This window comes from Myotis davidii, unplaced genomic scaffold (genome assembly GCF_000327345.1).
Source record: "Myotis davidii unplaced genomic scaffold, ASM32734v1 scaffold70, whole genome shotgun sequence".
In the NCBI taxonomy this organism is placed as follows: domain Eukaryota; kingdom Metazoa; phylum Chordata; class Mammalia; order Chiroptera; family Vespertilionidae; genus Myotis; species Myotis davidii.
In genome coordinates, this window is record NW_006282434.1 from 328603 (window position 1) to 353815 (window position 25213).

Consider the following 25213-nt stretch of genomic DNA (forward strand, 5'->3'; position numbering starts at 1 on the left):
GTGGCCTGTCCCCGCTGCCGGGGCAGGACGCCTCGGCCAGAGGCATTAGGCCTGGGCAGGGGCAGAGTGGGAGATCGCGGGGAGCTGGTAGTCCCCACTGCCCAGGCCTAAGGCAGGGTCAGAGGCCTTAGGCCTGGGCAGGGTCGGAGCCTGAAACCGCGGGGAGCTGGCGGTCCCCGCTGCCCAGGCCGGATGCCTTGGCCAGAGGTGTTAGGCCTGGGCAGGGGCGGAGCCTGTAACCGCGGGGAGCTGGGGGTGCCCTGCCCAGGCCTGACACCTCTGCCGGAGGCCTCAGGCCTGGGCAAGGGACCGATCCGGTGATCAGCGATCAGATGGTGATGAGGGTCAACTCCTCTGGCCGAGGCATAAGGCCTGGGCGTGGGAGCGGAGCCAGCAATCAGAGGGGGCTGGGAGTCCCCTGCCCAGGCCTGATGCCTGGGCCAGAGGCATCAGGCCTGGGTGGGGGGCGGAGCCGGGGATTGGAGGGATATGATGGTCCCCTTGCCCAGGCCTGAAGCCTGGGCCATGGGCATCAAGCTTGGGCGGGGGGGGTGGAGCAAGCGATCAGAGGGAGATGGGGGTCCCCTGCCCAGGCATGATTCCTGGGCCAGAGGCATCAGGCCTGGGCGGGGGTCAGAGCCGATGATGGGGTAAAAGCCTAAACGACCAGCTGACAGGCCAGTAGCTATGATACACACTGGCCACCAGGGGGCAGATGTTCAACAAAGGAGCAGAAACCACAGACATGGAAACATGTAACAGACTGATGAATCTCAGAGGGAAGAAGGGAAGATTTTAGGGGAACTAGAACTATTCTCTATTGATTGCAGTGACAGTTATGCAACTATAATTATTTGTGGAACTCATAGCACTATTACACTAAAAAGTGTGAACTTTACTGTATGTTAACTGGGCCTTACTAAGAGAAAAATGTATACTTGAAAAATATCACTCTGATGTGTGGAGAATGGGAGGAGGAAGAAAGAGTGGAAGAGGGAACTTTGTCAGGAGGCTACTGCAATATTCCAGTGCAGTGTTGGTGATGACTTAAATGTTGGCAACAGAGTTGTACACAAGAGAGTGGATATCAGATAAGTTTGTAAGATTTATCAGAAGGACGTGTAATTGATGATGGATTAGCAGTGGAAAACGAGGGAGAAGTATCAGGGCTGACCCCAGGTTTTTGGGTGGATGAAGGTGCTCTAAACTCTAGTGCAGAATTTCTTGTAGTTCCTGGAATGCTTTGTCATGCCCCTGTACCTTTCACATGAGGTTCCTTCTTTCTGGAACAATTTCTTCATTTGATTTACTCCCATTCATTCTTCAAGAGTCAGATCATAATCACCAGTCTGGGTTGTAAGCTTCCCCCCACTTTTGAAGGTTCCTATCATAGCAATGTGCTACAATTGGCAGTTTATTCACTTGCCTCTTCTACCATAAAAAACATTTTAAGGAAATGATGACTTATGTGGAAGGAACTAATAATTCTAAATATTAACATATAACCAGGACTTTTCAAACCCAGTAATAGATTTCTGTAATGCATTTAGAATTATATTTACAAAGTCCACGTTAATATAATAAATGTAAATACAGGAAACCCTATTACTGCCTTTGTGATGCAAATAATCAGTGGCTCAATGATAACAAAATTTTCATAATTATCTATTTCTAGAGGCCTGGTGCACAAAAATTTGTGCACTCGGGCGGGTCCCTCAGTCCGACCTGTGCCCTCTCGCAGTCGGGACCCCTTGGGGGATGTCCACCTGCTGGCTGGAAGCCGTCAGCCTGGCTTGTGGCTGAGCAGAGCTCCCACTGTGGGAGCACACTGACCACCAGGGGGCAGCTCCTGCATTGAGCGTCTGCTCCCTGGTGGTCAGTGTGTGTCATAGTGACCAGTCATTCCCAGTCGTTCTGCTGTTAGGGTCAATTTGAATATTACCCTTTCATTATATAGGAGGATAATTAAAGCCAGTGTGCTTCATTAAGAATAGCTCAGGACTAGGGATTGGAAGACCTTGGTGCAGACTTTGGCTCTGCCGGCCTCTGGTGGGGAGATCCTCAGCAAATTATTTTACCTCTCTGTTTCCCTGCATATAAATTAGAGATTACGTTAACAATAAAGTGGGGATTTGAAGATTAAGTGAATTTATACAAAGAAAAGTGATCAGCGGAGGACCTGACATATGCTATGCAGTGTTGTGTATTGGTTTGATATGATTTCAAATCAAAGTTGTTTTAAATCCACTTGTTTTTGGCAAAGACAAAAAAACCCCCACATATTGTCTTTAGAAGTACAGTTGTTTAGATATAAGAATGAAAAAGTTGTACCAAATGTCATTATCTCACCTGTTGTTATTGATAAGCACTCAGTAGCTCAGATGCTGAGTCGTTCTCCTAGGGGGACTTATCAAATAAAATGTGGAGAAGCAGCTACAGCAAGAGGGCATTTCACTCTAAATACCAAGAGTTTGTGAGGACCTATTCGAGACTCTCTGGTCTGGGCAAGGCAACCCTTTGCTGACCTAAATAGATCTCTGAAGACCTTTGGGGCATCAGCTCCTGTCCTCATAAAGGCAACTCATACTAGCAGTGGCCTCAGAAGGAGACCATCTTGTGTCCAATGCTGTGCTACTGCTTCCTGGCCATGCACTATAGCAATAGGGACTTTGGTTTTGTGCTGGTGCTGGAAGTGTGCTCCAGGTTGGTTAAGCAGTCTCTCGTAGAAAAGGTACACCTTGACTAAATTTGGACTTATTTCTTTCATCTCCACTTGCCTGGAACAATAGTGTGATTAACTGATCATTGATTTGGAGTATGTTATTTCTTTATTGGCTTATTAAAAGGCATTATTCTGTATGCTATTGGGTAGTGAAATTCCTACAGTGAAACTGTGTTAAGCTTGCAAAGACAAATTCAGTCTCTGAACATAATTTGCAGCCCCAAACAAAATATCCTATATAATAAAAGTATAATATACAAATCGACCCGACAGCAGAACAACTGGTTGGTGGGGGGTGGGGTTAGCAAGCAAGTGGCACCAAGCCAGCCAAGGCACATGCCAGCGGGCAGAGGGAGGGGAAGGCAATGGGTTGAGGTGGCGGCAACTAGCGACATGGAGGGGAGATCAGGGGGGCGGGGCTGGCCGCTTGCTGGCTGGCGCCATCCCCTGATCAGCCTGCCCGGTCACCTCCCACAGAGGGAGGTCAGACTGCAGGGAGCATGTCTAAGCTGTCAGTCAGACATCCCCTGAGGGCTCCTGGACTCTGAGAGGGTGCAGGCTGGGCTGAGGGACTCTCTCCCACCACCCGAGTGCATGAATTTTTGTGCATTGGGCCTCTAGTGTAGTTATAAATATAAGTTGATTTTTGAGAGCACTAGTAAGTGAATCCATCTGCATAAGTCCCTTGCCTTTCATCACAAGAGTTTAAGCCACCAATTTTCAAACCTTTTTCATCTCATGGCACACATAAACTAATTACTAAAATTTGTGGCACACCAAGAAACATATTTTTTGCCGATCTGACAAAAAACAGGTATAATTTTGATTCATTTACACCAGACAGCTATTGTTGTGTTGGCTGCTATAATTTTTTATATGACAATCTAGGGGAAAAGATGTCAGTTCATCTGACTAAATAGTCAAGTATCTCATGTTTTAAAAATTCTTGCAGCACACCTGTGTGCTTTGGCACACCATTTGAAATCTCTGGTTTAAGAAAGAAGTCAGATCTATGTTTAATATTTTAGTGGTTTTTAAAGGTTTCCTTGACAACATATTTTAAGTAAAGTTATTTTATAGATTGTAATGCAAACGAAGATGAGTTCTAACAGCAAAGACTAAAACTACACAGTGTGGGAAGTTGAGTGAAAACTTTCTGAGTACATACAGGTCTTTAAAACTACTAAACCACTCTTATACTTATAAATATACAATGTCAATGATAATTAAATATCCCTACCAAAAGGAAACTGCCTTGAACTACCTTGCTAAATTAGGAATTGGTAAATTTCTTACCTTTTGGGTATATATCTTTTAGAGGGACTTCTCCTGGGGGCAAAATCCGGATTATCTGATTAGTATCCACAAGAGTCACACAATTGCTCTGTTTTGGAGTTCCACTTTTCTTCTTCCCCCCATAGAACGCTGTATCAGTGACCCTTGATTTATGCAAAGATGATGGCCTTTTCCAAGAATAAACTTCACTGGGAGACTGAAAAACACACAAAAAGAGATGCAAGTACTGAAGTGCTATAAACCACATTCCCCACAGCTTGGGTAATACAGCCTTCTATGCAGATACCAGTAGTAAACTTACATTTCACAAGTATAAGAAAATAAAATTATTCCTTAAACTTTTTGAATTTGGTACAGGAGATAGCTGCTTCACAAATAATCATAATTTTCAGACAAGTGTGATTATACAACCTATGTTTTATCTTGAAATGAATTATAACTAAAAGGATGAAATATAACAATATAGTTAGTTTAAAAATAAACACCTAACACATCCACTATCTGGCATAAGGAATAGAACATTACCAGTATTTTTTTTAAATTAAAGTTGATATACAACATTGGATTAGTTTCAGGTATACAACACAAAGACTCAATGCCTATTTTACCTTACAAAGTGAACACCATGGTAAGTCTACTTATCATAAGGTCCTGATAGCCCACACTGGGCTATGCTCATGCCTGGATGCCCTCCTCACCTTATTTGACTCCCAAATCAAGTTGCCCCTTCAAGGGGACCCAGCATCTTCATCCTGCCTGGACTGACTGCCATCACTAGTGGTTCCCCCTCCCCCATCACAGATGTCCTTTTCACTTGCTCAGGCTCTGACCTCTGACACCTCACACTGGTACACTGTTTATCCATTTTTTTTTATTTTGGATTATTGGTTTTCTTACTCTTGAGTTTTGATAAATCTTTATATATTCCTAATACAAGTCCTTTGTTGGAAATGTGATTTGCCAATATTTTCTCCCAGCCTGTAGATTGTCTTTTCCTCTCTTAACAGTGTCTTTTACAGAGCTTAAGTTTTTAGCATTGATGAAATTTAATTTATCAATTTTTTAATAGATCACATATGAGATGTTTAATAAAAGTGGTGACAGTGGGTATACTTGTCTATTGATATTGAAAGAATTGCTTTTAATGTTTCACTATTGAGGATGATATTTGCTGTAGGTTTTTGCAGATATTTGGTATTAGTTTAGAAAGTTTTAATAAGTTTATAATAATTTAGGTGCCTCTGATAATGCTATAAAAAGTTAATAAAAGGAAATATACCCCTTTGTTGACAGTTTAATGAAGAATCGAAAGAAATTCACATAGAAGCGGAAAGGGACTGTCTTATAGTAGAAAGTCTATGGTTTCTGGTCAATCACACCTGAACTCAAATCCCAGCTGACTTACTCATAATCGCTGTAGCCTAGGACAGTGGTCGGCAAACTCATTAGTCAACAGAGCCAAATATCAACAGTACAACGATTGAAATTCCTTTTGAGAGCCAAATTTTTTAAACTTAAACTATATAGGTAGGTACATTGTTATTAACTTAATTAGGGTACTCCTAAGGCTTAGGAAGAGCCACACTCAAGGGGCCAAAGAGCCGCATGTGGCTCGGGAGCTGCAGTTTGCCAACCACGGGTCTAGGGGATACATCCTCTCTGTTTCTGTTTCTTCATCTATAAAATCTTATAGAAGTGCCTGACTATTGCATTAAGGCCTAAAACATATGACTGGTATAAAATGCTAAAAGGCTGCATAATCGATGAATCCTTCATTAAACAAAAATTCATTGAACATCTATGTGATGGGTACCATATTAAATGTGGAGAATACAACTTTTATATATATTTATTTTGTTAATCCTTACCCAAGGATGTTTTTTCCATTGATTTTTTGAGAGAGGGAAAGGAGGAAGGGAGGGAGGAGGGTGAGAGTGAGAGAGAGAGAGAGAGAGAGAGAGAGAAAGAGAGAATGATGATCACTTCAATGTGAAAGAGTCACATCAGCTGGTTGCCTCCCTCATGTACCCCAACCAGGATGGAACCTGCAACCCAGGTAACCTGCCCTTGATTGGGAATGGAACCTGTGACCCTTTGGTCCAAGGGCCAATACTCTAAACACTGAACACACCTGCCAGGACAAGGATAGAGCTTTTAATTTAACAAGGTCACTAGTTCTACAGGCTATAAGGAATTTCTACAGGGCTAATAAAAACAGAGCCTTATATTCAACTTGTACTTTCTAACCTTTTTATAGTAACCCTAGAGGCCCAGTGCATGAAATTGGCCTGTGCCCTCTTATAGTCTGGGAGTCATCGGGGGACGTCTGACTGATAGGAAGTGGGCTTAAGCCGGCAGTCGGACATCCTTAGTGTTGCTGCAGTCACCAGCTGTGAGTGGCTGAGTGGCGTTCCCCCTGTGGGAATGCACTGATCACCAGGGGGCAGTTCCTGTGTTGAGTGTCAGTGCATGTCATAATGACCAGTTGTTCTGCTGTTCGGTAGATTTGCATACAGCCTTTTATTATATAGGATTATATTTCTATACTAATTTCTTTTATCAGAATATGAATTTGTAAATAGTTATACCTTCAGAAAAATAGCTCCAGTATTTTCTATACTGGTAATGCAAGCATTGTAAAAAGCATATTAAACATCTCTTTCACTCAATCAAAGCTGCTCTAGATACTGTATTTCAACATGGTTTATTTTCAGTTACATAATACTATAGCAAATGCTTTTTACTTGATAATTAGGAAGACATATGGCAAAGTTCTAAGCCACATATTATCTATAGGGTTTTCAATTTCAGAAGTCTTTTACCCTGAAGTACTCTTCATTCATTAATTACATTAAAATTTTGAGGTATGTGAGATTGGTATACTATCAAGCAGAACTGCATGAGTGTGTGTGTGTGTGTGGGGGGGTTGGGGGTTAATGGGGGGGGGATGAGGACACATTTGTAATACCTTAATAATAATAAAAAAAAAGAAAAAAAAATAATTCTATCATCCCACCTCAAAGCTATAAAGGAAATTATGAAAATTAAATGTAGGGGGCATGCAGGAGGCAGCCGATCAATGATTCTCTCTCATTGATGTTTCTAGTTCTCTCTCCCTTCCTCTCTGAAATCAACAAAAATATATTTTTAAAAAAGGCAATAAAACCATTTATGTAAAACATTTTTCAATGATTTATTTGGAAAACAGGATGTTGATCTGAAATGTTTATCAGAAAATCATTTCATTTTTAATTACCTCCTCAAATAGGCTTTATATTATAGGCCAAATTAAGAAGAAATATTTATTCAATAAGTTAAAAAACTGATCTTACCATGAGATCTGGGAAACCAACGACGACTGTAGCATAACTGTTCTCATCTGAGAGAATTCTGTTAGGAGAGGCAATCTTTTGTCCCACAGCTGAACTCAGATTCTCAGATGATAGCTGCTCACTTGAAATTCTATGAGGTATGCTGAAATCTGTTTCTGAATAGTGTCAGAGAAACATTAGATACCACATGCCCATAAAATGCTCCATGAAATTAATTTTTACAAGATTTCATTCTCACCAACTTAAACAGAAAAGCACAAGTTAAAAAGGAGGAAACACTTTGAATTACATTCATGGCTCTTAGTCTGAGAAAACTCAGTTTTTTTACTGTCAAGGCATCTTCTCAAAGTAATTTCAAGTACTTATGGCATTCAAATTTTTATTAGCAATGAATATTATCATTAGTAGAGCCCTGCAGAAAAGACATGAAATTGACCCAATCCATGTTGGTAATGGTATGTTTTAGAGTTTTTTCATAAGTACAATTTACTTCCCCAAAACTGTGATGAATTAAGTAGAAAGCCTGATGGTCTAAGTCAGTGGTTCTCAACCTGTGGGTCGCGACCCCTTTGGGGGGTCAAATGACCCTTTCACAGAGGTTGCCTAAGACCATCAGAAAACACATATATAATTATATATTGTTTTTGTGATTAATCACTATGCTTTAATTATGTTCAATTTGTAACAATGAAGACACATCCTGCATATCAGATATTTACATTATGATTCATAACAGTAGCAAAATTACAGTTTTGAAGTAGCAACAAAAATAATTTTATGGTTGGGGGTCACCACAACATGAGGAACTGTATTAAAGGGTCGCGGCATTAGGAAGGTTGAGAACCACTGGTCTAAGTGAAAAGGAAAAATGCTATCCTAAAATAGACTTGGAACCTAAATATATATAAAAATTCTGATTCGTCAGTTAAAAAAATTCAGAGACAGAACTTAAAAGATGGTGGATTCTTATTAATTATTACCAGTGTAGTGACTAAGTTTGCTCTTGGTATAAATTTAACGTATGCTGATATTATTGCTGTTAAATGGTTCTAGAGGACAGTGTGTATATGAGCACACACCCATACAGCCATAAACACATAAAGCACAGTGCCTACCTGGTGTAACTCCAAACCCTGTGCTGGGTGGCTCCTCCTTCAATACATACAACTGGCAAACCCCACTATCCTCAGATTCGATGTGTGCAGGTTTAGTTAAAAGGTATTTCCTGTAAACAAAACATCTAAGTGAAAAGTTTTTATTTTTCTAGTAATCATGCAGCCAGACTAGAAAAATCAAGTTTTTCTTCCCAAAGCCTCTTTTTTATATTTTTAGCATAATTTGCAATTCCCAGAGTTTCATTGTGATTGTCAACACCATGTAGAAGGAGCAGTGATAATCACAATGCAGTGACAAACGTGAACTAAAAATCTAGCACTTTGTGTAAGAGGAAGGGCTGTAAAAGAAAAAAAAGAAAAGAAAAAACAACTGCAACGATACGCACTCTTATTATCATGGAGCCTGCTGTTGATACAACTGTTTGATCAGCCAGGAAGTAGGAGCCTGACCTCTGATTTGTGACCAGCTAAGGGACAGAAGCCTTCACTACTGTAATCTCCTTGATCTCCTTATTTTTAAGATTTCTGAGATGGTGTTGTAGAAATAGCCAGAAATCTTTTGAGCAGACTACCTAAGCTTGCCAGCAGGGCTGCAGAGAAAGGCTGCCTTTAGCTAGTGGGTAAATGCATGAAGGAGGGCACTCAATATTTACCGTGCACCCACCCTCTTTATGCCGAGAGCACACAATGCCCCTTTCATCAGGAAGTGTGCAGCGCAATGGGCAAGCAACACAAACACAAACATGACCAAATGAGAGCACACATGACCAAATGAAGAAGAAGCTTCTAAGAGGTGATTCTGTGACGTCACAAAAAAGCAACAGCTCTATGACGGAGACTGCGGCCCTTTGAAGACAGGATATACTAAAGATCCATTTTGAAGAATCTCTAGTTTGGCAAGAACACAGTGAGTTCTCAATGTGCTAACAGGAAAAAGCCCAAAGAAATATGGATATACATAAAAGTTATGTTTTTACTGTTAATTTCAATGTGATCTTCTAAAAACACTTTTGTAATTACTCTGTAAAGTGACCTTTAATTTACTGTAATTTTCTCTCCTCACTTCTTTTAACTTTCACCCACAGAGGTGCTGCCAAATTCAGAAACTGTTAAAAGACACAGAAAGAACAGTAAGGATGTTGGATAATCGGTAAGTAAGGGGGAGCGGTAGCATGAGATACTATGTAGGTCCACCCACTGATTGGTTTTGCTCTCCACCAGAAGCCATTTGTCCTCTGCTACAAGAAAAACTGTCTTGAGGTCGATGGGAAGTGAGATGGTATGAGTTCGCCCTTCTAGCACATCCAGCACAGTCAAGTTGCTCCTGAAAAAGGAGAAGAAAACTGTATCTGAAAGGAGATGCTAAGGATAACGGTTGTGTAATCATGGCAAAATCATTTCAACCTTAAAAAGATTATTTTTAAGACTAAGTAATAACATAGAAAAGAGTTAACTAAGCAAACAGTTACACAAAATTATAAACTATGCAAGGGTATGCATCAGAAGCAATAATGGAAAGTGCCAGCTGCCATACTAGTAGTAGTTGAATAAAGGAGCTATGAGCACTGTCTCTTCTTATGTCTATTGTTCAATGTTCTACAATGTGGGATGAGTTTCTTTTATAATAAAACATTTATAATTTGGATACATTAGTTTTATAATAAACAAATATATTTAAAAGAGGAAGTATAATGGACAAAATAAGGACCATAGTTTAAATCTACAACCAAGAGCTCACCCTTTTTCTTTGTAGAATACTAGCCAGTTTTTGTGCGAAAATTCTTTACACATTTTATACGTTTCCTAAAGACAAAACAAAACAGAATATTCACATTAAATATGTCAGATGCAGTCATGTCTCTTCAGCTGCTTTGCCTTAAATAACATTTTTCAACATGTAAAAAGTAATTTTCAGAAAAGCTACCTCATTATCTAGGTTAAGACTTATGGTAACATGGGCTAAAATATATGTCAAAATTTACTGGGAACTATGCACTAAAACATCTTTGGAATTTTTAAAAGATAACACCCAATACTGGTTAGAAATACATGTGCTATTGGATGATTAACCCCTAGAGTGCCGGGGAGCGCGATCATGCTCCTCCTATCTTTCGCCAAAAGTGCTGGGAGCGCTATCAAAGCTTCAAAATTGCGTCCAGCTCTAAGTCTGCTTTTATTAGTGATGATGATATTGTTAAATATGTCAATGTAGTAAAGGTTTCCTTAAGTTTTTGAATATGTAACTTCATTTACTTGCGATTCATAATTTTTTTCCTAAACTGCTGTAAAATCAGCAAAAATGCCTTGGCAATTTTAGCGTAGTTCCTAGGACATTGGTTGTCACTCAAAGGGTTAACAGTGGAATTTAACATAAATAAATAGAAAATGCTTTTCTTCTTAGATTTGGAGACCTTCATGACATTTAAAAAAAATCTCTTTTCATGGACTTTTAAGACATAAGTATGCTATCCTGCAGAGCAGAGGATAAGCCTTATTATATATCCACGATGTTTTCCTAAATGGCATAATAAATTCTTTGGGTTGGCCTAAAATGTTTATTTACTAGTTTAATTTTATTTATCTAATAGGTGTAATTAGGTGTTTGTCGTAAATGTTTGCCTCCACGTCCCGTGTGGTTCAGGGTTCACTATCTGGAAGAGGAGCCGCACACAAATGAAATAGAAAAGAGAAGAGATAATTTGGAAATATTGAGGGACCAGGCAGGTAAGTCCAACTCAAGAGAAAGGACTTCCACCCGTGCTCAGTCCGCACTGACCTTTTATAGTCTGAGGTAACCAATGCAGTGGTTACCATAGTTACAGTTCTTGTGAGTTTCACCTGTTTTGATTATGTTTACACTCCCTGCACTTCCCTCAGCCTATTAGCTTCCCAAGTAAGATCTGGGGAGTGTTATAAGGTCAAACCTAATTATGCTAAGAGGACTGAGCCCTCTAAGCTGGGACTTGTTTGTGACTTTGCCAGCAGGTCAGTCCGAGGCTCAACCCTATATCAGTTTCCCACAGGTGTTGTACTCATGGGTTTATCATATAAATCCAAAACATAAATGCATATCTGGAAAACAAGTTAAAGTGGTTCATGATTAGGAATTTGTTATAAATATCATACTCAAATAGCTCATAATGTTCTATTATTATTAATTCAGTCCTGATAAGCTTTCATGTGCATACAATGGATACAAAAAGAAGCCAATGTTATGTAATGGTATGTTATCTATGTCTGTTTGTATTGTGTTAAAATCTACAAGTGCATAGTAAGAGAATTCTCTTGTGCATTATAATGAACAAAAGGCAATGAAAGGGATGGGCAGGCATTCATGTTTATGGTTAAAAAGCTATAGAAAATCCTTGACAATTTGCTGGACAAGTTGGGTATTCCTTACAGCTTCTTCCTTGTTCCACCAGGAAGGTTTCTTAGATGTAACTTCTTCTGAAGGGAGGATGAGACGACGAATGGCTCGGCCAATGGTATCCAACAATAAGATGGTATTACTCTGGAAGTAAAGAGAACAGTGAAAAGTTCAAGATTTGTTCCTTTTGCAGAAGCAGAAGGTTCTAGCCAACCTGGGAGTAAAGGTTATAATGATAATCCAAATGGAAGATGGAAATATTGAAACACTAAAGATGAAGATACCCAGTGATTTCCTTAATAGAGAATTTAAACTATTTGATGGTTTTATGAAGAAGATTCTAATTATATGATATAGAAGGTATTCTTTTTGAAGATTTTATCTTAAAAACCATCCCCTTCTTAATATAGGCTAGTTTTATTACATAGTAATGATAAAATTAAGAGAATTAACACTTTTAAAAAGTCCATTTACTTTTTTTTTAACTTTTATTAGATTTATTTTATGCTGAATTTACTCCTGGCCATAAGTTTTTGTTTCTTCAGTTTCCTTTTCTTCTGTGCAACCTCCTCTTCTGGTTTAGAAACAATCTGCTCTTTTAAGTAAGAGTCCTTTCACTGTAGCAGGGAGAACTCACGTATGGGGTCATCCACCTCTGGGCTCTGCAGGTTCTATGCTGCATTTTGGGAGCTTTGTTTACCTGGATGTGCTCAATGACCAGAGAACCTACATATAAAGCTTAAGTTCAGCAGTGCTCTCTGCATTTTTAAACACATGCAGCAAAAATTCAGCACTCTTTTTGGTCCAATGACCCTGTGTCCAGCCTCACTGTTTCGCCTGGGTACATTTACCAACTCCACCACTGTAACGGCGGAATGGCACATCTCGCTTCTGTATAGGGACATCCTTCAGATACTTGGTGGCTTTTCGAATATGCATACCCTTGATGGCCTAGGCAATTTCACGAGTGTTCTTAAAGTGAACATGGAGATTTGAGCCTCTTGATTTGCATGATTTCGTGGAGTTTTCTGGGTCTAGTTGAGTAGCGAACCATTTTCAGAGGTCACCTATGGCCGCTTTGGGGAAGAGGAACCAAGTCCATGTACTTTTATCAAAATGACACTTAAAGAATGTTCTGTTGAAACTCTTTTACACTGTACACAAACATATTAAAATTAAATAATTAAAAATAATAATTAAATTAATTCTTTTCAAATCTAGTTCAATTCAGAAAATATGTACATGATATATAAAGATGGGTTAGCAAGAAAATATCAAGAGCTACAAGAACCTAGCTAGAAATGAGTGTTTCCTCATCTTGAAATTCACTAAGCTTACAAAATTTTCATAGTTGGTATTGTAATAATGTACAAACAAGAGATTACTCCAGCATTATTAATCAGTTATGCAAATGAAGTAATAATCTCTCAGTATTTAGAAGAGGTTTTTCAAGAAAAGAAAATTTTAACTAAACTTTAAGCATTTAAAAGAAATGAACTGAGTCCAGCCAGTGTGGTTCAGTGGTTGAGCATTGAACTATGAACCAGGAGGTCACAGTTTGATTCCTGGTCATGATACATGCCCAGGTTGAGGGCTTCATCCCCAGTAGGGGGTGTACAGGAGGCAGCTGATCAATGATTCCATCTCTCTCTCCGTCTCCCTTCCTCTTTCTGAAAAATCAATAAAAAATATATTTGTTAAAAGTACATATGAAATAAGAACTTAAAATTGAGAAAGCCAGGAAATATTAAATATTTTAAAGGGATGAAAAATTAGCTTTTCTAGTTAAAATTTGAAGACCTTTAACAGGTTTGCAAAAAGGCATCAGCAAATTGTCAGGCCTTGTTGTTACACTATACAATTATCTTTTCTTTCTTCCTTTTTTTTTTTTTTTTAAGTTGGGACTCCTCCATTATCCTAATTCTTATGAATTTTCATTTTAGGAAGTTCCTTTGGGGAAAATTAAGTCACAAAGCACCCAGATAATTAATATACTCTGCAAAATTAGGAAACAGAAATGTTTGTTTATTTCTCCCATAATATCTATTGAACCATTGATATTTAAAACACAAAGGAGATTACAATGGTAAATTAACTATGGCTCTTGTCATCTATTATATAATTCAGTCAGAGAGAAATTTTTAAAATGTAAAAGGATTAATGACTCATCTGCAAATCTGGAACCACATAGTGTGATTTCAAATTTATTTTACTAGCTAGTTTTATTGAAGTGTTCAAGAATTAAATTAGTATGCATATCACATAGTTTCTTTCTCTGTCTATACTCAATCTTGGCAGTAGTAAAAATTCAACTAAGAATTTTGACAAAGCTTAAGTTTTTCCACAAACATCACCCTTAGAATCCATTATTCTATATAAAAAGTAATTCTCCATTAAGAATGTATGTTAAAAACATTCTTTTTAAAAATAACATTTCATATAAGAAGTATTATTTCTGGCATTAGAAAGTTTGAAAATGACAGTGATGTCTGAGTTTTTCTTAAGAAAACATGTTAATAAGTTGAAAGTTTACAGTTTCTATTCTAGATTAAAATTTTTTTTGAACAACTGTTTTTTAAAGGAGAAACTTAAAAAAGCAAAGGAGAAACTCTTTTGTGTATGAAAAATATATACAACATTAACATGAATTCTTAGTGCTGAAGCAATCTGGGGGTAACATTAACTTTTCTAAGCAAAAAAAAAAAGTCCTAAAAATAATGTCTGATTCCAAAATATGATTACACAGAAGAATAAGCAGATGATTAAACAGATATGATTAAGCAGAAAAATAAGTTACTACAGTTTTGCATTTTTCTTCCTTTTTAGGGTCTAATACTTATATACTCATAACCTGGTCCAAGTGAACTGAAAAACCGTATCTTTCTAAGTGACAGAAAACATGTATTTCCAGCCGCTGCTGTATTTAGAATTAGTTTTTAGAAGCAATTGGCAACGTGAAGAAGTTCTGTTGTCCCATCCTTTTAGAAGTTAATGGTTTCCTTCTGTAAATGACTAATGATATATTCTGTCTGAGTTTAAAAATAGAATTTTGCGTCACACACAAGTACATGTGGCTTTGGCGCTCCTTTAAGGGGGCAGGGAGGAGAAGCAAATGAACAATTTTATTATGTTTGTATTTGACTGGGAGAAAAGTAACCTCTGGATGACCTCAATGTCCCAAAGTCTGAAATTCTAAACTTTGTACAGATGTAATAAGTAATCTCATGGGGAGGGGGTGGGGCACTTTATTTTTAGGCATGGAGAAGTTTCCCTTTCCTTACTTAAGATTTTATTTTAGCAAGGCCTTTTGAACAACTTCTTAAGCTAACCAGGGAAATGCACGCAGAGCAAAGATTTATTTTTAAAAGACAAAGGATAGATGAATTAATGGAAGCACTTCTCTACACTATTTTAGCTCTGTTTTCATTTATAGCAGGATGAAGAAAGAATTAAAGGCAGTGCACTCATTTTTTTTATTCCATCAGAACTATTTACCATTTGTTAACTTTACAGCTGCATGCTGTTTATTTGGAATTAAAGAGGTCTTACATCCTAACAGGGCCATAATATAAAATAGACAGCTAAGGTATTCTCTCTGGAAAAAGAGGAGGCAGTCAGATGATAGGTAGAATGGAAGTTTTCAGATAAGCTGAGCAATGACTGCTCAGGGTACTGTGGTAGCTTTCTGGGTAACGGTTAACACCACTGTCAAAGGGTAAGTCAGATAACATGCTAGAATGGCAAAAGGCCATGTCCTGGCTATGGAAGTTAAGCATATTTTTCTTTTTAAGTTAAATTTTTCGGGGTGACAATAAAAGTATACAGGTATCAAGTATACAATTCCACAGTAAGTCATCTGCATATTGTACTGTGTGTTTAGCACCCAAGACAAGTCTCATTCCATCGCCATTCATTCCCCCTTTTATGCTCTTTTACTTTCTCTCACCCTCCACCCGCTTTCTTCTGGCAATCACCATTCTGTTGTCCTTGTTCATGAATCTTTTTTTTTTCTTTGCTTAATCCCTTTACCCATCTCACCAGCCCCAACTCCCTCCCCTATGACAGCTGTCAGTCCGTTCTCTGTATCCAAGAGTCTGTTTCCACTTTGTAGAGATATAGCTGGGTAATATTCATTCCATTGTGTAAATGTACCACAGCTGTTTTATCCATTCATCTATTGATGGGCACCTGGGCTACTATCAAATCTTGGCTATTGTAAATGATGCTGCAATGAACACAGAGATGCATATATTCTTTAGAATTAGTGTTTTGGGTTTCTTCAGATATATTCCCAGAAGTGGAATTGCTGGGTCACAAGGCAATTCCATTTGCAATTTTTTTTTGAAGTAACGCCATACTGCTTTCCACAGTGGCTACACCAATCTGCATTCCCACCAAGAGTGCACAAGGGTTCCTTTTTCTCCACATTCACTCCAACACTTGTTTGTTGATTTATTGATGATAGCCACTCTGACAGGTGTGAGGTGGTATTTTGTTGTTGTGATTTTAACATGCATCTCTCTGAAGATTAGCATTTTTCATATATTTATTGGCCATCTGTATGTCCTCTTTGGAGAAGAGTCCTTTGCTCATTTCTTTTTTAAAGCATTTGTCTTTATTGTTGAAAGTACTACAGATATCCCCCCGCTCCTCATTGACCCTCTCCTCTTGGCTCCTGCCCCCAGGTCCTCACTACACTATTATCTGTGTTCATGGGTTATACATATACAGATGTAAGTTCTTTGGTTAATCTCTTCCTGCTCTCATCTTCCCCCTTCCCTCTAAGATTTGTCAGTCTGTTCCATGCTTCCATGTCTCTGGATCTAGTTCATTCATTAGTTTATTTTGTTCATTAGATTCCACATATAAGTGAGATCATGTGATACTTGTCTTTCTTGGACCGGCTAATTTCACTTAGCATAATACTCTCCAGGTCCCTCCATGCTGTCTCAAAGGGTAAGAGATCTTTCTTTTTTACAGCTGCATAGTATTCCACTGTGGTAAATTATACCACAGCTTTTTAAATCCACTCATCTATTGATGCTTTTGCCCATTTCTTTTTTTTTAAAAAAAATATTTTATTGATTTTTTTTACAGAGAGCAAGGGAGAGGGATAAAGAGTTAGAAACATCGATGAGAGATAGACATCGATCAGCTGCCTCCTGCACATCCCCTGCTAGGGATGTGCCCACGACCAAGGTACATGCCCTTGACCGGAATCGAACCTGGAGCCCTTCAGTCCGAGGCTGATGTTCTATCCACTGAGGCAAACCAGTTAGGGCTTGCCCATTTCTTAATTAGATTGTTTGGTTTTTTGGTGCTGAGTTTTGTAAGATCCTTATAAATTTTGGATGCTAAGCCTTTATCAGATGTACTGGCAAATATATTCTCTTATTCAGTGGGGAAAAACAAATTTCTTTTTTGATGAAAGTTGTTGTAAGTGAATAGAGTATTAACCAGCAATGTTACCAAATAATTGAATCTTTTGAGAAAATAAAATACTTGGTGAGATGTTAAAAAACTTTTAAAGAATTGATGTGTGTAAATTTGACAGCTGAAAATTTGGCAGGACTGTTTGAATAAGTAATTCATAGTTAGATTCCTGTCCAAATTTAATTGGCTTACAGAATTAAAAATCACCAATCATAAAGACAGATTCTTCTGACTATAGAATTCAATTCAATGGCATTGACGCTCTGTTGGAAATCTAAAAAGTAACATCCTTATTCCAATATGCTAGAAACATAATTTTATAAGCAATATCTGGATATTCATAACTCTGCTTCTAGAAAAAAATGAAAAGAAAAATTTTAAAACCAGAAAAAATTTATCAACTCAGAATTATCATAAATTAAGGCAAGGCCTAAATTAAAGTTTACTTATTTACTCAGTTAATGACTGACATGTTATTTATGCAACATATTCCTCTTAATCAGACACAATCCAAAAGTACTATTTCTTGGTAACACTGTACTTTCATAGTGACCTGAAATACTCGTAAGCAACAGCACTGCATTTCTTTACTATTTTCATATTATGAATACTCTAAAATCTCTCAGACTATTCTTTCCCCAAGTACTGAAGTGAGAGAGTGGGTAAAGTTTGACTCTGCTGGGGTCCATCCAATGTGGTTTGAATCTCAGGTCCCATGTAGTTGAGCAAGGTGTTCAAATTCCCCAAGCCTTAGTGTCCTTACACGTATATAATACTAACTGCTACCTCACTGGGCAGCTAGAAGAATAACATGGGATAGTGTATGCAATCTTTTATTTCACACATTGTTGGCATTTAACAATTGATCCCTTTCCTTGAGACACTCATCACTTCCCATCGAGGGTACCTGGTTTATTCACCTACTTCACTGGCTACTCATTTTCAATCTCATTGGTGGATTCCTCCTCATATCCCTGATTTCTTAATGTTTTATTGCTGCAGGGCTTAGTGCTCAAACTTCTTTTCTCTACCCACATTCACCCCTGGATGACCTTTTTCATTCCAATGCTTTATATGCCAATGACTATCAAACTTGTATTTCCTGTTTTGACCTCTCCATTGAACTCCAGATTAATCTATGTGGATCCCTAATAGACATCTAAAATTTAATCAAACAATCTTCTTTCCAAAACTGATCCCTTCCTCATCTCAGTTGATGGCGACTCTATCCTTTCATTTGCTCAGGCCCTAAAACTTGAAGTTGTCCTTAATTCTACTCTTTTTCATCCAATACATCTGGTTTATTAGGAAATCCTGTTGGTCTTACCTTCAAAAGATATCCAGAATCCATCATTACTTACAACCTCCATACTCCTCCAAACAGCCCTTATCTCTTTTCTGAATCATGGCAAAAATCTCTTAACTAGTCTCCTCCATTCTGCCATAGAACCTATAGACTATTCACCATAGAGGAGTCAGAGAAATCCTCTAAAAATGTCAGAGCACGCCATTCCTCTGCTTGAAACCCTCTAACACCTTCCCCTTCCACTCAAAGTTAGGCCCCAGAACATTACACTGCCCAGACCTCCAACTACTAGTGACACCACTTTGCCAACCTCAAGTCCTGCAGAGAGACCTTTGGTGTGCTCTTTTTCTAGAGAAGCTCTTGGAAGGCTCTCAGTCATTGAACTATGAGGCTTTGAAATGGGGACCAGTCTTAGCGGATACTTGGATGGGCATTATGTGGCTTTGAAATGGGGACCAGTCTTATCGAATACTTGGATGGGCACTGTGGTGTGGGAGTAGGGAATGTGCTTGCCCCCATTGTACAGGCCCAGTAGGCAACATGCCCAATGGGAGACTTGATCTGTCCTCCCAATTCCTGGTGGCCCTGCCCTGCTGAGACTGCTCCTGCAGAGGGGACAGCAGGCTTCATCCAACCTAGACCTGCAGTACACTTCCCCTGAAGGAGCTAGGGTTGGAGACTCCGGCAGAGACTGGGTGGTATGGCTCTGGAGTAGAGAACAACCCCTCCCCCGCAAAATAAATGCCTGACCATGCTTGTCCTCTCTAGCCCCATCCCCCCAACCTCCCAACACTGGTCACCCCACCCTACCAAGCTCGTGCCTTATGGAAGGATTTGTGGGTTGTGGCCAACCTGGGAACATTCTACAGTCTTTCTTTGGAAAGCTCTGTAGGAAGACCAGGAAACCTCAGCGGTGGTGGAGCAGCTGACAGGTGAACTGGACTTCAGGGTGCCTTGGACCTTTTATTATCTTCCCTCGGCTCACGGCTGGAGGAAGTTGACCCTTCCCACACACAACCAGGCACAGCAGACACAGCCACAAACAGTGAATAGAGTGGTAGTGCCAGACAGGTAGCCCAAAGCCAGTTATAGATAACATCTGACATCAATCTGCATTGAAAACCCGCTCAAGTGGACCCAGAACCAACACAACCAGTGTGGGGCTTCAGACCACACCAGACCTCTACACAACTAGCCACACAAGTGGCACACAAAAAGGGGGATTCTGACAGGCAACAGGTCCTGCTGGGAATAACTCTGCCAAAGGGGCAGCCCCTGCACAGAGACTCAAACGCAGTGACTGATATCCATCCTTATAGCCAGCCAGCCAGCCAGCCAGAGGCTTAACTTCACCCACAAATGGGCCAACAAGCATTCAAGACTCAACTACAACAGGACAGCAGACATAACCCACAAAGGAGACATTACTGAACTCAGGTGATCTGGAAAATTGTGCCACTGAGCCCCACAGAACACCTACATCATAAAGCTGTCATAACAAATTTGGGAGTCATAGGAGATCTACCGAATAAATAGAGGGAAAATGGGGAGACAAAGAAATATGCCCCAAATGAAAGAACAAGTGCAATCCCCAGAAAAATAATTAAATGAAATGGGAACAATCAAGACACTAGGTGCAGAATTTAAAACAATGGTTATAAGGATGCTTAAGAACTTGGAGGAAGAATGGATGATCTCAGTGAGAACCTAAGCAAAGAGATAGTAAGCATTAAAAAGGACACAGAAATCATAAAAAGGAACCAGTCAGAAATTAAGAATACTACATGTGAAATGAAGACTACACTAGAAGGAATAAGCAGCAGGTTAGATGAAGCAGAAGATTGAATCAGTGATTTAGAGGGCAAGAAAACAGAAAACACCAAAGCAGAGCAGCAGCAACAACAATAAAAAATTTAAATGAGGAAAGTCTAAGGAACCTCTGAAACAATATTAACTGTAACAACATCTGCAACAGAGGACTACCAGAAGGAGAAGAGAGAGAGAGTACAAGGGATCGAGAACCTATTTGGAGAAATAATGGCTGAAAACTTCCTTAATCCAATGAAGGAAAACAAAAGACAAATTCAGGAAGCACAGAGTACCAAACAAGATGCACCAAAAGAGACCCACACCAAGGAACATCTTATTTAAAATAGCAAACGTTAAAGATAAAGAGAGAATCTTAAGAACAGGAAGAGAAAGACAGTTAGTTACCTGCAAGGGAGCTCAAAATGAATTAAAGACTTAAATTTAAGTTGTGAAATCATAAAAATTCTAGATGAAAACATAGGCTGTAAAATCTCAGACATCTCTCATAACAATATTTTTTTTCTGATCTATCTCCATAGGCAAGGGAAACAAAAATTAAATAAACTAATGGGACTACATCAAACTAAAAAGCTTTTTCACAGCAAAGGAAACCATCAGTAAAATCAAAAGACAACTCACTGAATGGAAGAACATATTTATCAATGATACATCTGATAAAGGGTTAATTTCCAAAATTTACAAAGAACTTATACAAGTCAACACAAAGAAAATTAACAATTAAATTAAAATATGGGTAAAGGACCTGAATAGACACTTGTCCATAGAGGACATACAGATGGCCAACAGACATATGAAAAGTTGCTCGATGTCACTAATCATCAGAGAAATAAAAATTAAAACCACAATGATATATCACCTCACACCTGTCAGAATGGCTATCATCAATAAATTAGCAAACAAGTGTTGGCGAGAATATGGAAAAGAGAACCCTTGTGCACTGTGGGTGGGAATGCAGATTGGTGCAGCCATTAAGGGGAGCAGTATGGAGTTTCCTCAAAACATTAAAAATGGAATTGCCTTATGACCCAGTAATTCCACTTCTGGGAATGTATCAGAAGAAACTAGAAACACTAATTTAAAACAATATATGCACTCCTATGTTCATTGAAGTGTTATTTACAATAGCCAAAATTTGGACGCAGCCCAAGTATCCATATGTAGATGAGTGGATAAAAAGCTGTGATACATTTACACAATGGAATAAATATTTAGTCATATAAAAAGAAGGAAATCTTACCTTTTTTAAAAAAATATATCTTTATTGATTTCAGAGACAAGGGAGAAGGAGAGATAGAAACATCAATGATGAGAGAGAATCACTGATTGGCTGCCTCTTGCATGTCCCCTAATGGGGATCAAGCCCGCAACCCACGCATGTGCCCTTGACTGGAATCGAACCTGGGACCCTTCAGTCTGCAGGCTGATGCTCTATCCACTGAGCCAAACTAGCTAGGGCAAAATCTTACCTTTTGTAACAGCAATAAATGGAGCTGCAGAGTATTATAATAAGTGAAATAACCAGTCAGAGAAAGACAAATATTATATGATTGCACTTGTATGTGGAATCTAATGAACAAAATAAACTAACAAAATAGAAACAGACTGACAACTGTCAGAAGGGTGGGGTTGAGGGGCTCGGTGGAAAAGGTAAAGGTTAAGATTAAGCAAAAAAACAAACAAACAAAAAAAACCACACAACCCCACAAATAAACAAACAAAAAAAAACAGAAATAGATAATAGTATGGTGATCATTAGAGGGAAAGACTGTTGGGGGAGATGGAAGAAGTCAAATGGCGGATAAAAGACAGTGGAAAGAGACTTAACTTTGCATGAGTGGTGAGCACGAGATGTAGTATGCAGATGATGTGTTATAAAGTAGAACACTTGAAATCTGCATGTTTTTATTAACCAGTGTCACCTCAATACATTCAATGAATAAGTAAATATGAAACACCAAAGAGATTTATCATTCCTTCATGCGAGGAAGAGATGGCTAATAAGTTTCTATGGTTTCTCTGTTATAGCAGCCCAAATGGACTAAAGCAATTACATGGCATCCTCTGCATAAAGGATTCATTCAGGTTTCAGAGAAAATGTCATCTCTTAATATTGGTTACCCTCCCAATGCCTCCTACCCATCCCCATCATTCCTTAGACTATTATCTAGTTTCTTGTACACTCCATTCTACTGATATAGTACAGATGAACATATGCCTTTAGAACTCTCACTAATTAAAACACACTGCCTGTGAAACACACTATCTGAAATTGGCATTTTACTTGTTGTTTATCTCCCCAAAGGGAATGCAAGGTTCACAACAAAGAATTATCTGGCCTTAAATGTCAAGGGTGCTGAGGTTGAGAAACCCTTTCATGTCTCCAGACTTACAAGTCATGCTGAAGTCTCTGCAGAGAGAAAGACATTAACCTGTCTTTGTGGTAATGATAAAATACAACTTTGGATCCTTTGTCCAGCCCCTTTTCTTAATCTTTATAAAAATACTTATTTTCAGTTATAGGTTGTAAATCATTCTTGCCTTTTATTCCACATAAATTACCCTTAGCATGTGAGTACTATGTGAGTAACCTGGATGCATTACCTGCTGCTCATGGAGGACCACTTGACCATTGAGAGGGTTTCCCAGGGGTGCCACTGTCACAAATGGGTGCCAAACTCCACTGGCGGTTCTTGGGAAGATGTCATAAAGGTCCACAAAGTAGCCAACTTTCCCAGCCATACTCATGAAGTATAAGGAAACAGGATTGCATGTCACTACATAGAGAGTATATTCCTCATTTTCTAAAATGACAAAAAGGAGTTAATTTTTTAATCTGCAACAAATTTTCTGACTGGTCAAGAGATCCAGTGAAAACTGAATCATGAGACTAAACACAGTTGAAACTCAACAGATGGATTGATTAGGCTGAAAGAACATGAGAAGCAATTTAGTTCCTGCTCTGGAAGTAGATTGGGCCACAGCTAACTATTTGAGGAAGTATTTGTTCCCAAGAGAATTCCATAATATCTCACAATAACATCATTAAATATTTAACACCTCTCAATGCGGGAAATTCTTCCCTCTATGAATGAAAAGTGCTTTGTGCTTCAATAAGGTCTGTTTTCTCTTGTTTTATTGTTTTTCAGGTGGACAAAAAAAGCTGGTCAACCTCTATTTGCTAATCTTGCATTTATAGTTACTAGATCCTTAAGCTTTTCTTGCTATAAATATTTTTTATTCTTAGCTTTATGGATCTAATTTTTCAAACTACTGCTTATCATTTGAATACTTATTATAAAATATCCCTCCCTTCTCTTCACACACACACAAAAAAATTGTGTTAACTATGTATGGTGACGAATGTTAACTAGACTTATTATGGCAATCATTTCACAATACAAATATCAAATCATTATGTTGTACACCTGAAACTAATATAATGTTATATGTCAATTATAACTCAATAAAAAATAAAATAAAATCACTGTATTTTCAATCTGAGTACTTGACTAGGTCCATTTTCTGAATCCTCTCTCAGGGCTTCTTCAACTTTCAAGTGCATATGAATCACTAAGGATCTAATGAAAGTGTAGCTCCTGATTCAGTAGGTCTGGGATGGGTTTCAGATTCAGCCTTTCCAACAAGCTCCCAGGAGATGCCAATGTTGTTGGTTTGAGCACCTCCCTTTGAATAGTCAGACAATAGAATATGTTTTGTATAATCTCCAGGAATAAGTTGCAAAGGAATAAGTTGCTTTTGTATAATAAATGCTATCAGTCTCATTGTTCATCTAGGTATCTATTTGACAGTGGTCACATTTTCTGAACTCAAAATTAAGACACAAGAAATGATAGCAAGATATAACATTTATATTTGGTACTATACCAGAAAATTTGGGACATATGTATACGTGTGTGTGTGTGTGTATGTGTGTGTGTGTGTATGTGTGGGCACACATCATAGACATATACAAATAAAGAGCATTTAAAGATAAAGGAAATTTAAATAAACACCTAACATTGATAAGAAACACAAGTCAACAGAAGCTGTAGAAGAAGACATTATTTAGAAGCCTGTGTACAAATCAGTTCAATTCAACATTTATTGAGTACCTTTGCACATAATATAGGATACCAGGGAATATAGTCAAAATATTGGCACAGATATACTTAAAATTATTAATTGTTCTCTGATATTGCAAGCATTAAATACTGTTTGGTCTTTGGCATATATATAATTCTAACCCAATAAAATGCTGTTTTCTCTTACAAATACAAAATAGGTAAAAAAACAAAGAAACAAACAAGAAAAAAAGCCTAGTTTTCAAATGTAGACAATACTCAAATAAAGGGTTAAATCATCTGAGGGACAGCAAAGGAGTTCATCTTTTTTTATAAATATACTAGAGTCCCAGTGCACAAAAATTTGTGCACTCGGGGGTTCCTTCAGCCCAGCCTGTGCCCTCTCACAGTCTGGGACACCTCGGGGGATGTCCACCTGCTGACTTAGGCCCACTCCCAGGGGGATCAGGCCTAAGCTGGCAGTCAGACATCCCTCTGGCAGCCGGAAGCCCTCAGGGGATGTCCTCTTCCCAGCAGAGAGAAGGGCTAAGCCGCAGCCGGACATCCTTAGCGTTGCTGAGGAGGCGGGAGAGGCTCCCACCACCACCGCTGTGCTGGAAGCCTCAGCCTAGCTTGTGGCTGAACAGGGCTCCCCCTGTGGGAGCGCACTGATCACCAGGGGGCAGCTCCTGCATTGAGCGTCTGCCCCCTGGTGGTCAGTGTGTGTCATAGTGACCAGTCATTCCCAGTC

The 25213-nt window shown here is 38.7% G+C and overlaps 1 protein-coding gene and 1 pseudogene across 1 annotated transcript in view; both read right to left on the reverse strand.

Annotated features, from left to right (window-relative positions):
* The window catches only part of VWA8 (von Willebrand factor A domain containing 8), a 368307-nt gene that overhangs the window by 119724 nt on the left and 223370 nt on the right, over window positions 1-25213 (reverse strand). The window contains exons 26-32 of the mRNA XM_015559449.1: window positions 23003-23202; window positions 11866-11976; window positions 10204-10268; window positions 9664-9789; window positions 8466-8575; window positions 7351-7505; window positions 4019-4214 (exon numbers count right to left, since the gene is read on the reverse strand). Coding sequence (XP_015414935.1) covers window positions 4019-4214; window positions 7351-7505; window positions 8466-8575; window positions 9664-9789; window positions 10204-10268; window positions 11866-11976; window positions 23003-23202 — 963 coding nt within the window. The remainder of the gene's footprint in view (window positions 1-4018; window positions 4215-7350; window positions 7506-8465; window positions 8576-9663; window positions 9790-10203; window positions 10269-11865; window positions 11977-23002; window positions 23203-25213) is intronic.
* Window positions 12330-18635, reverse strand: LOC107181995 (annotated as a pseudogene).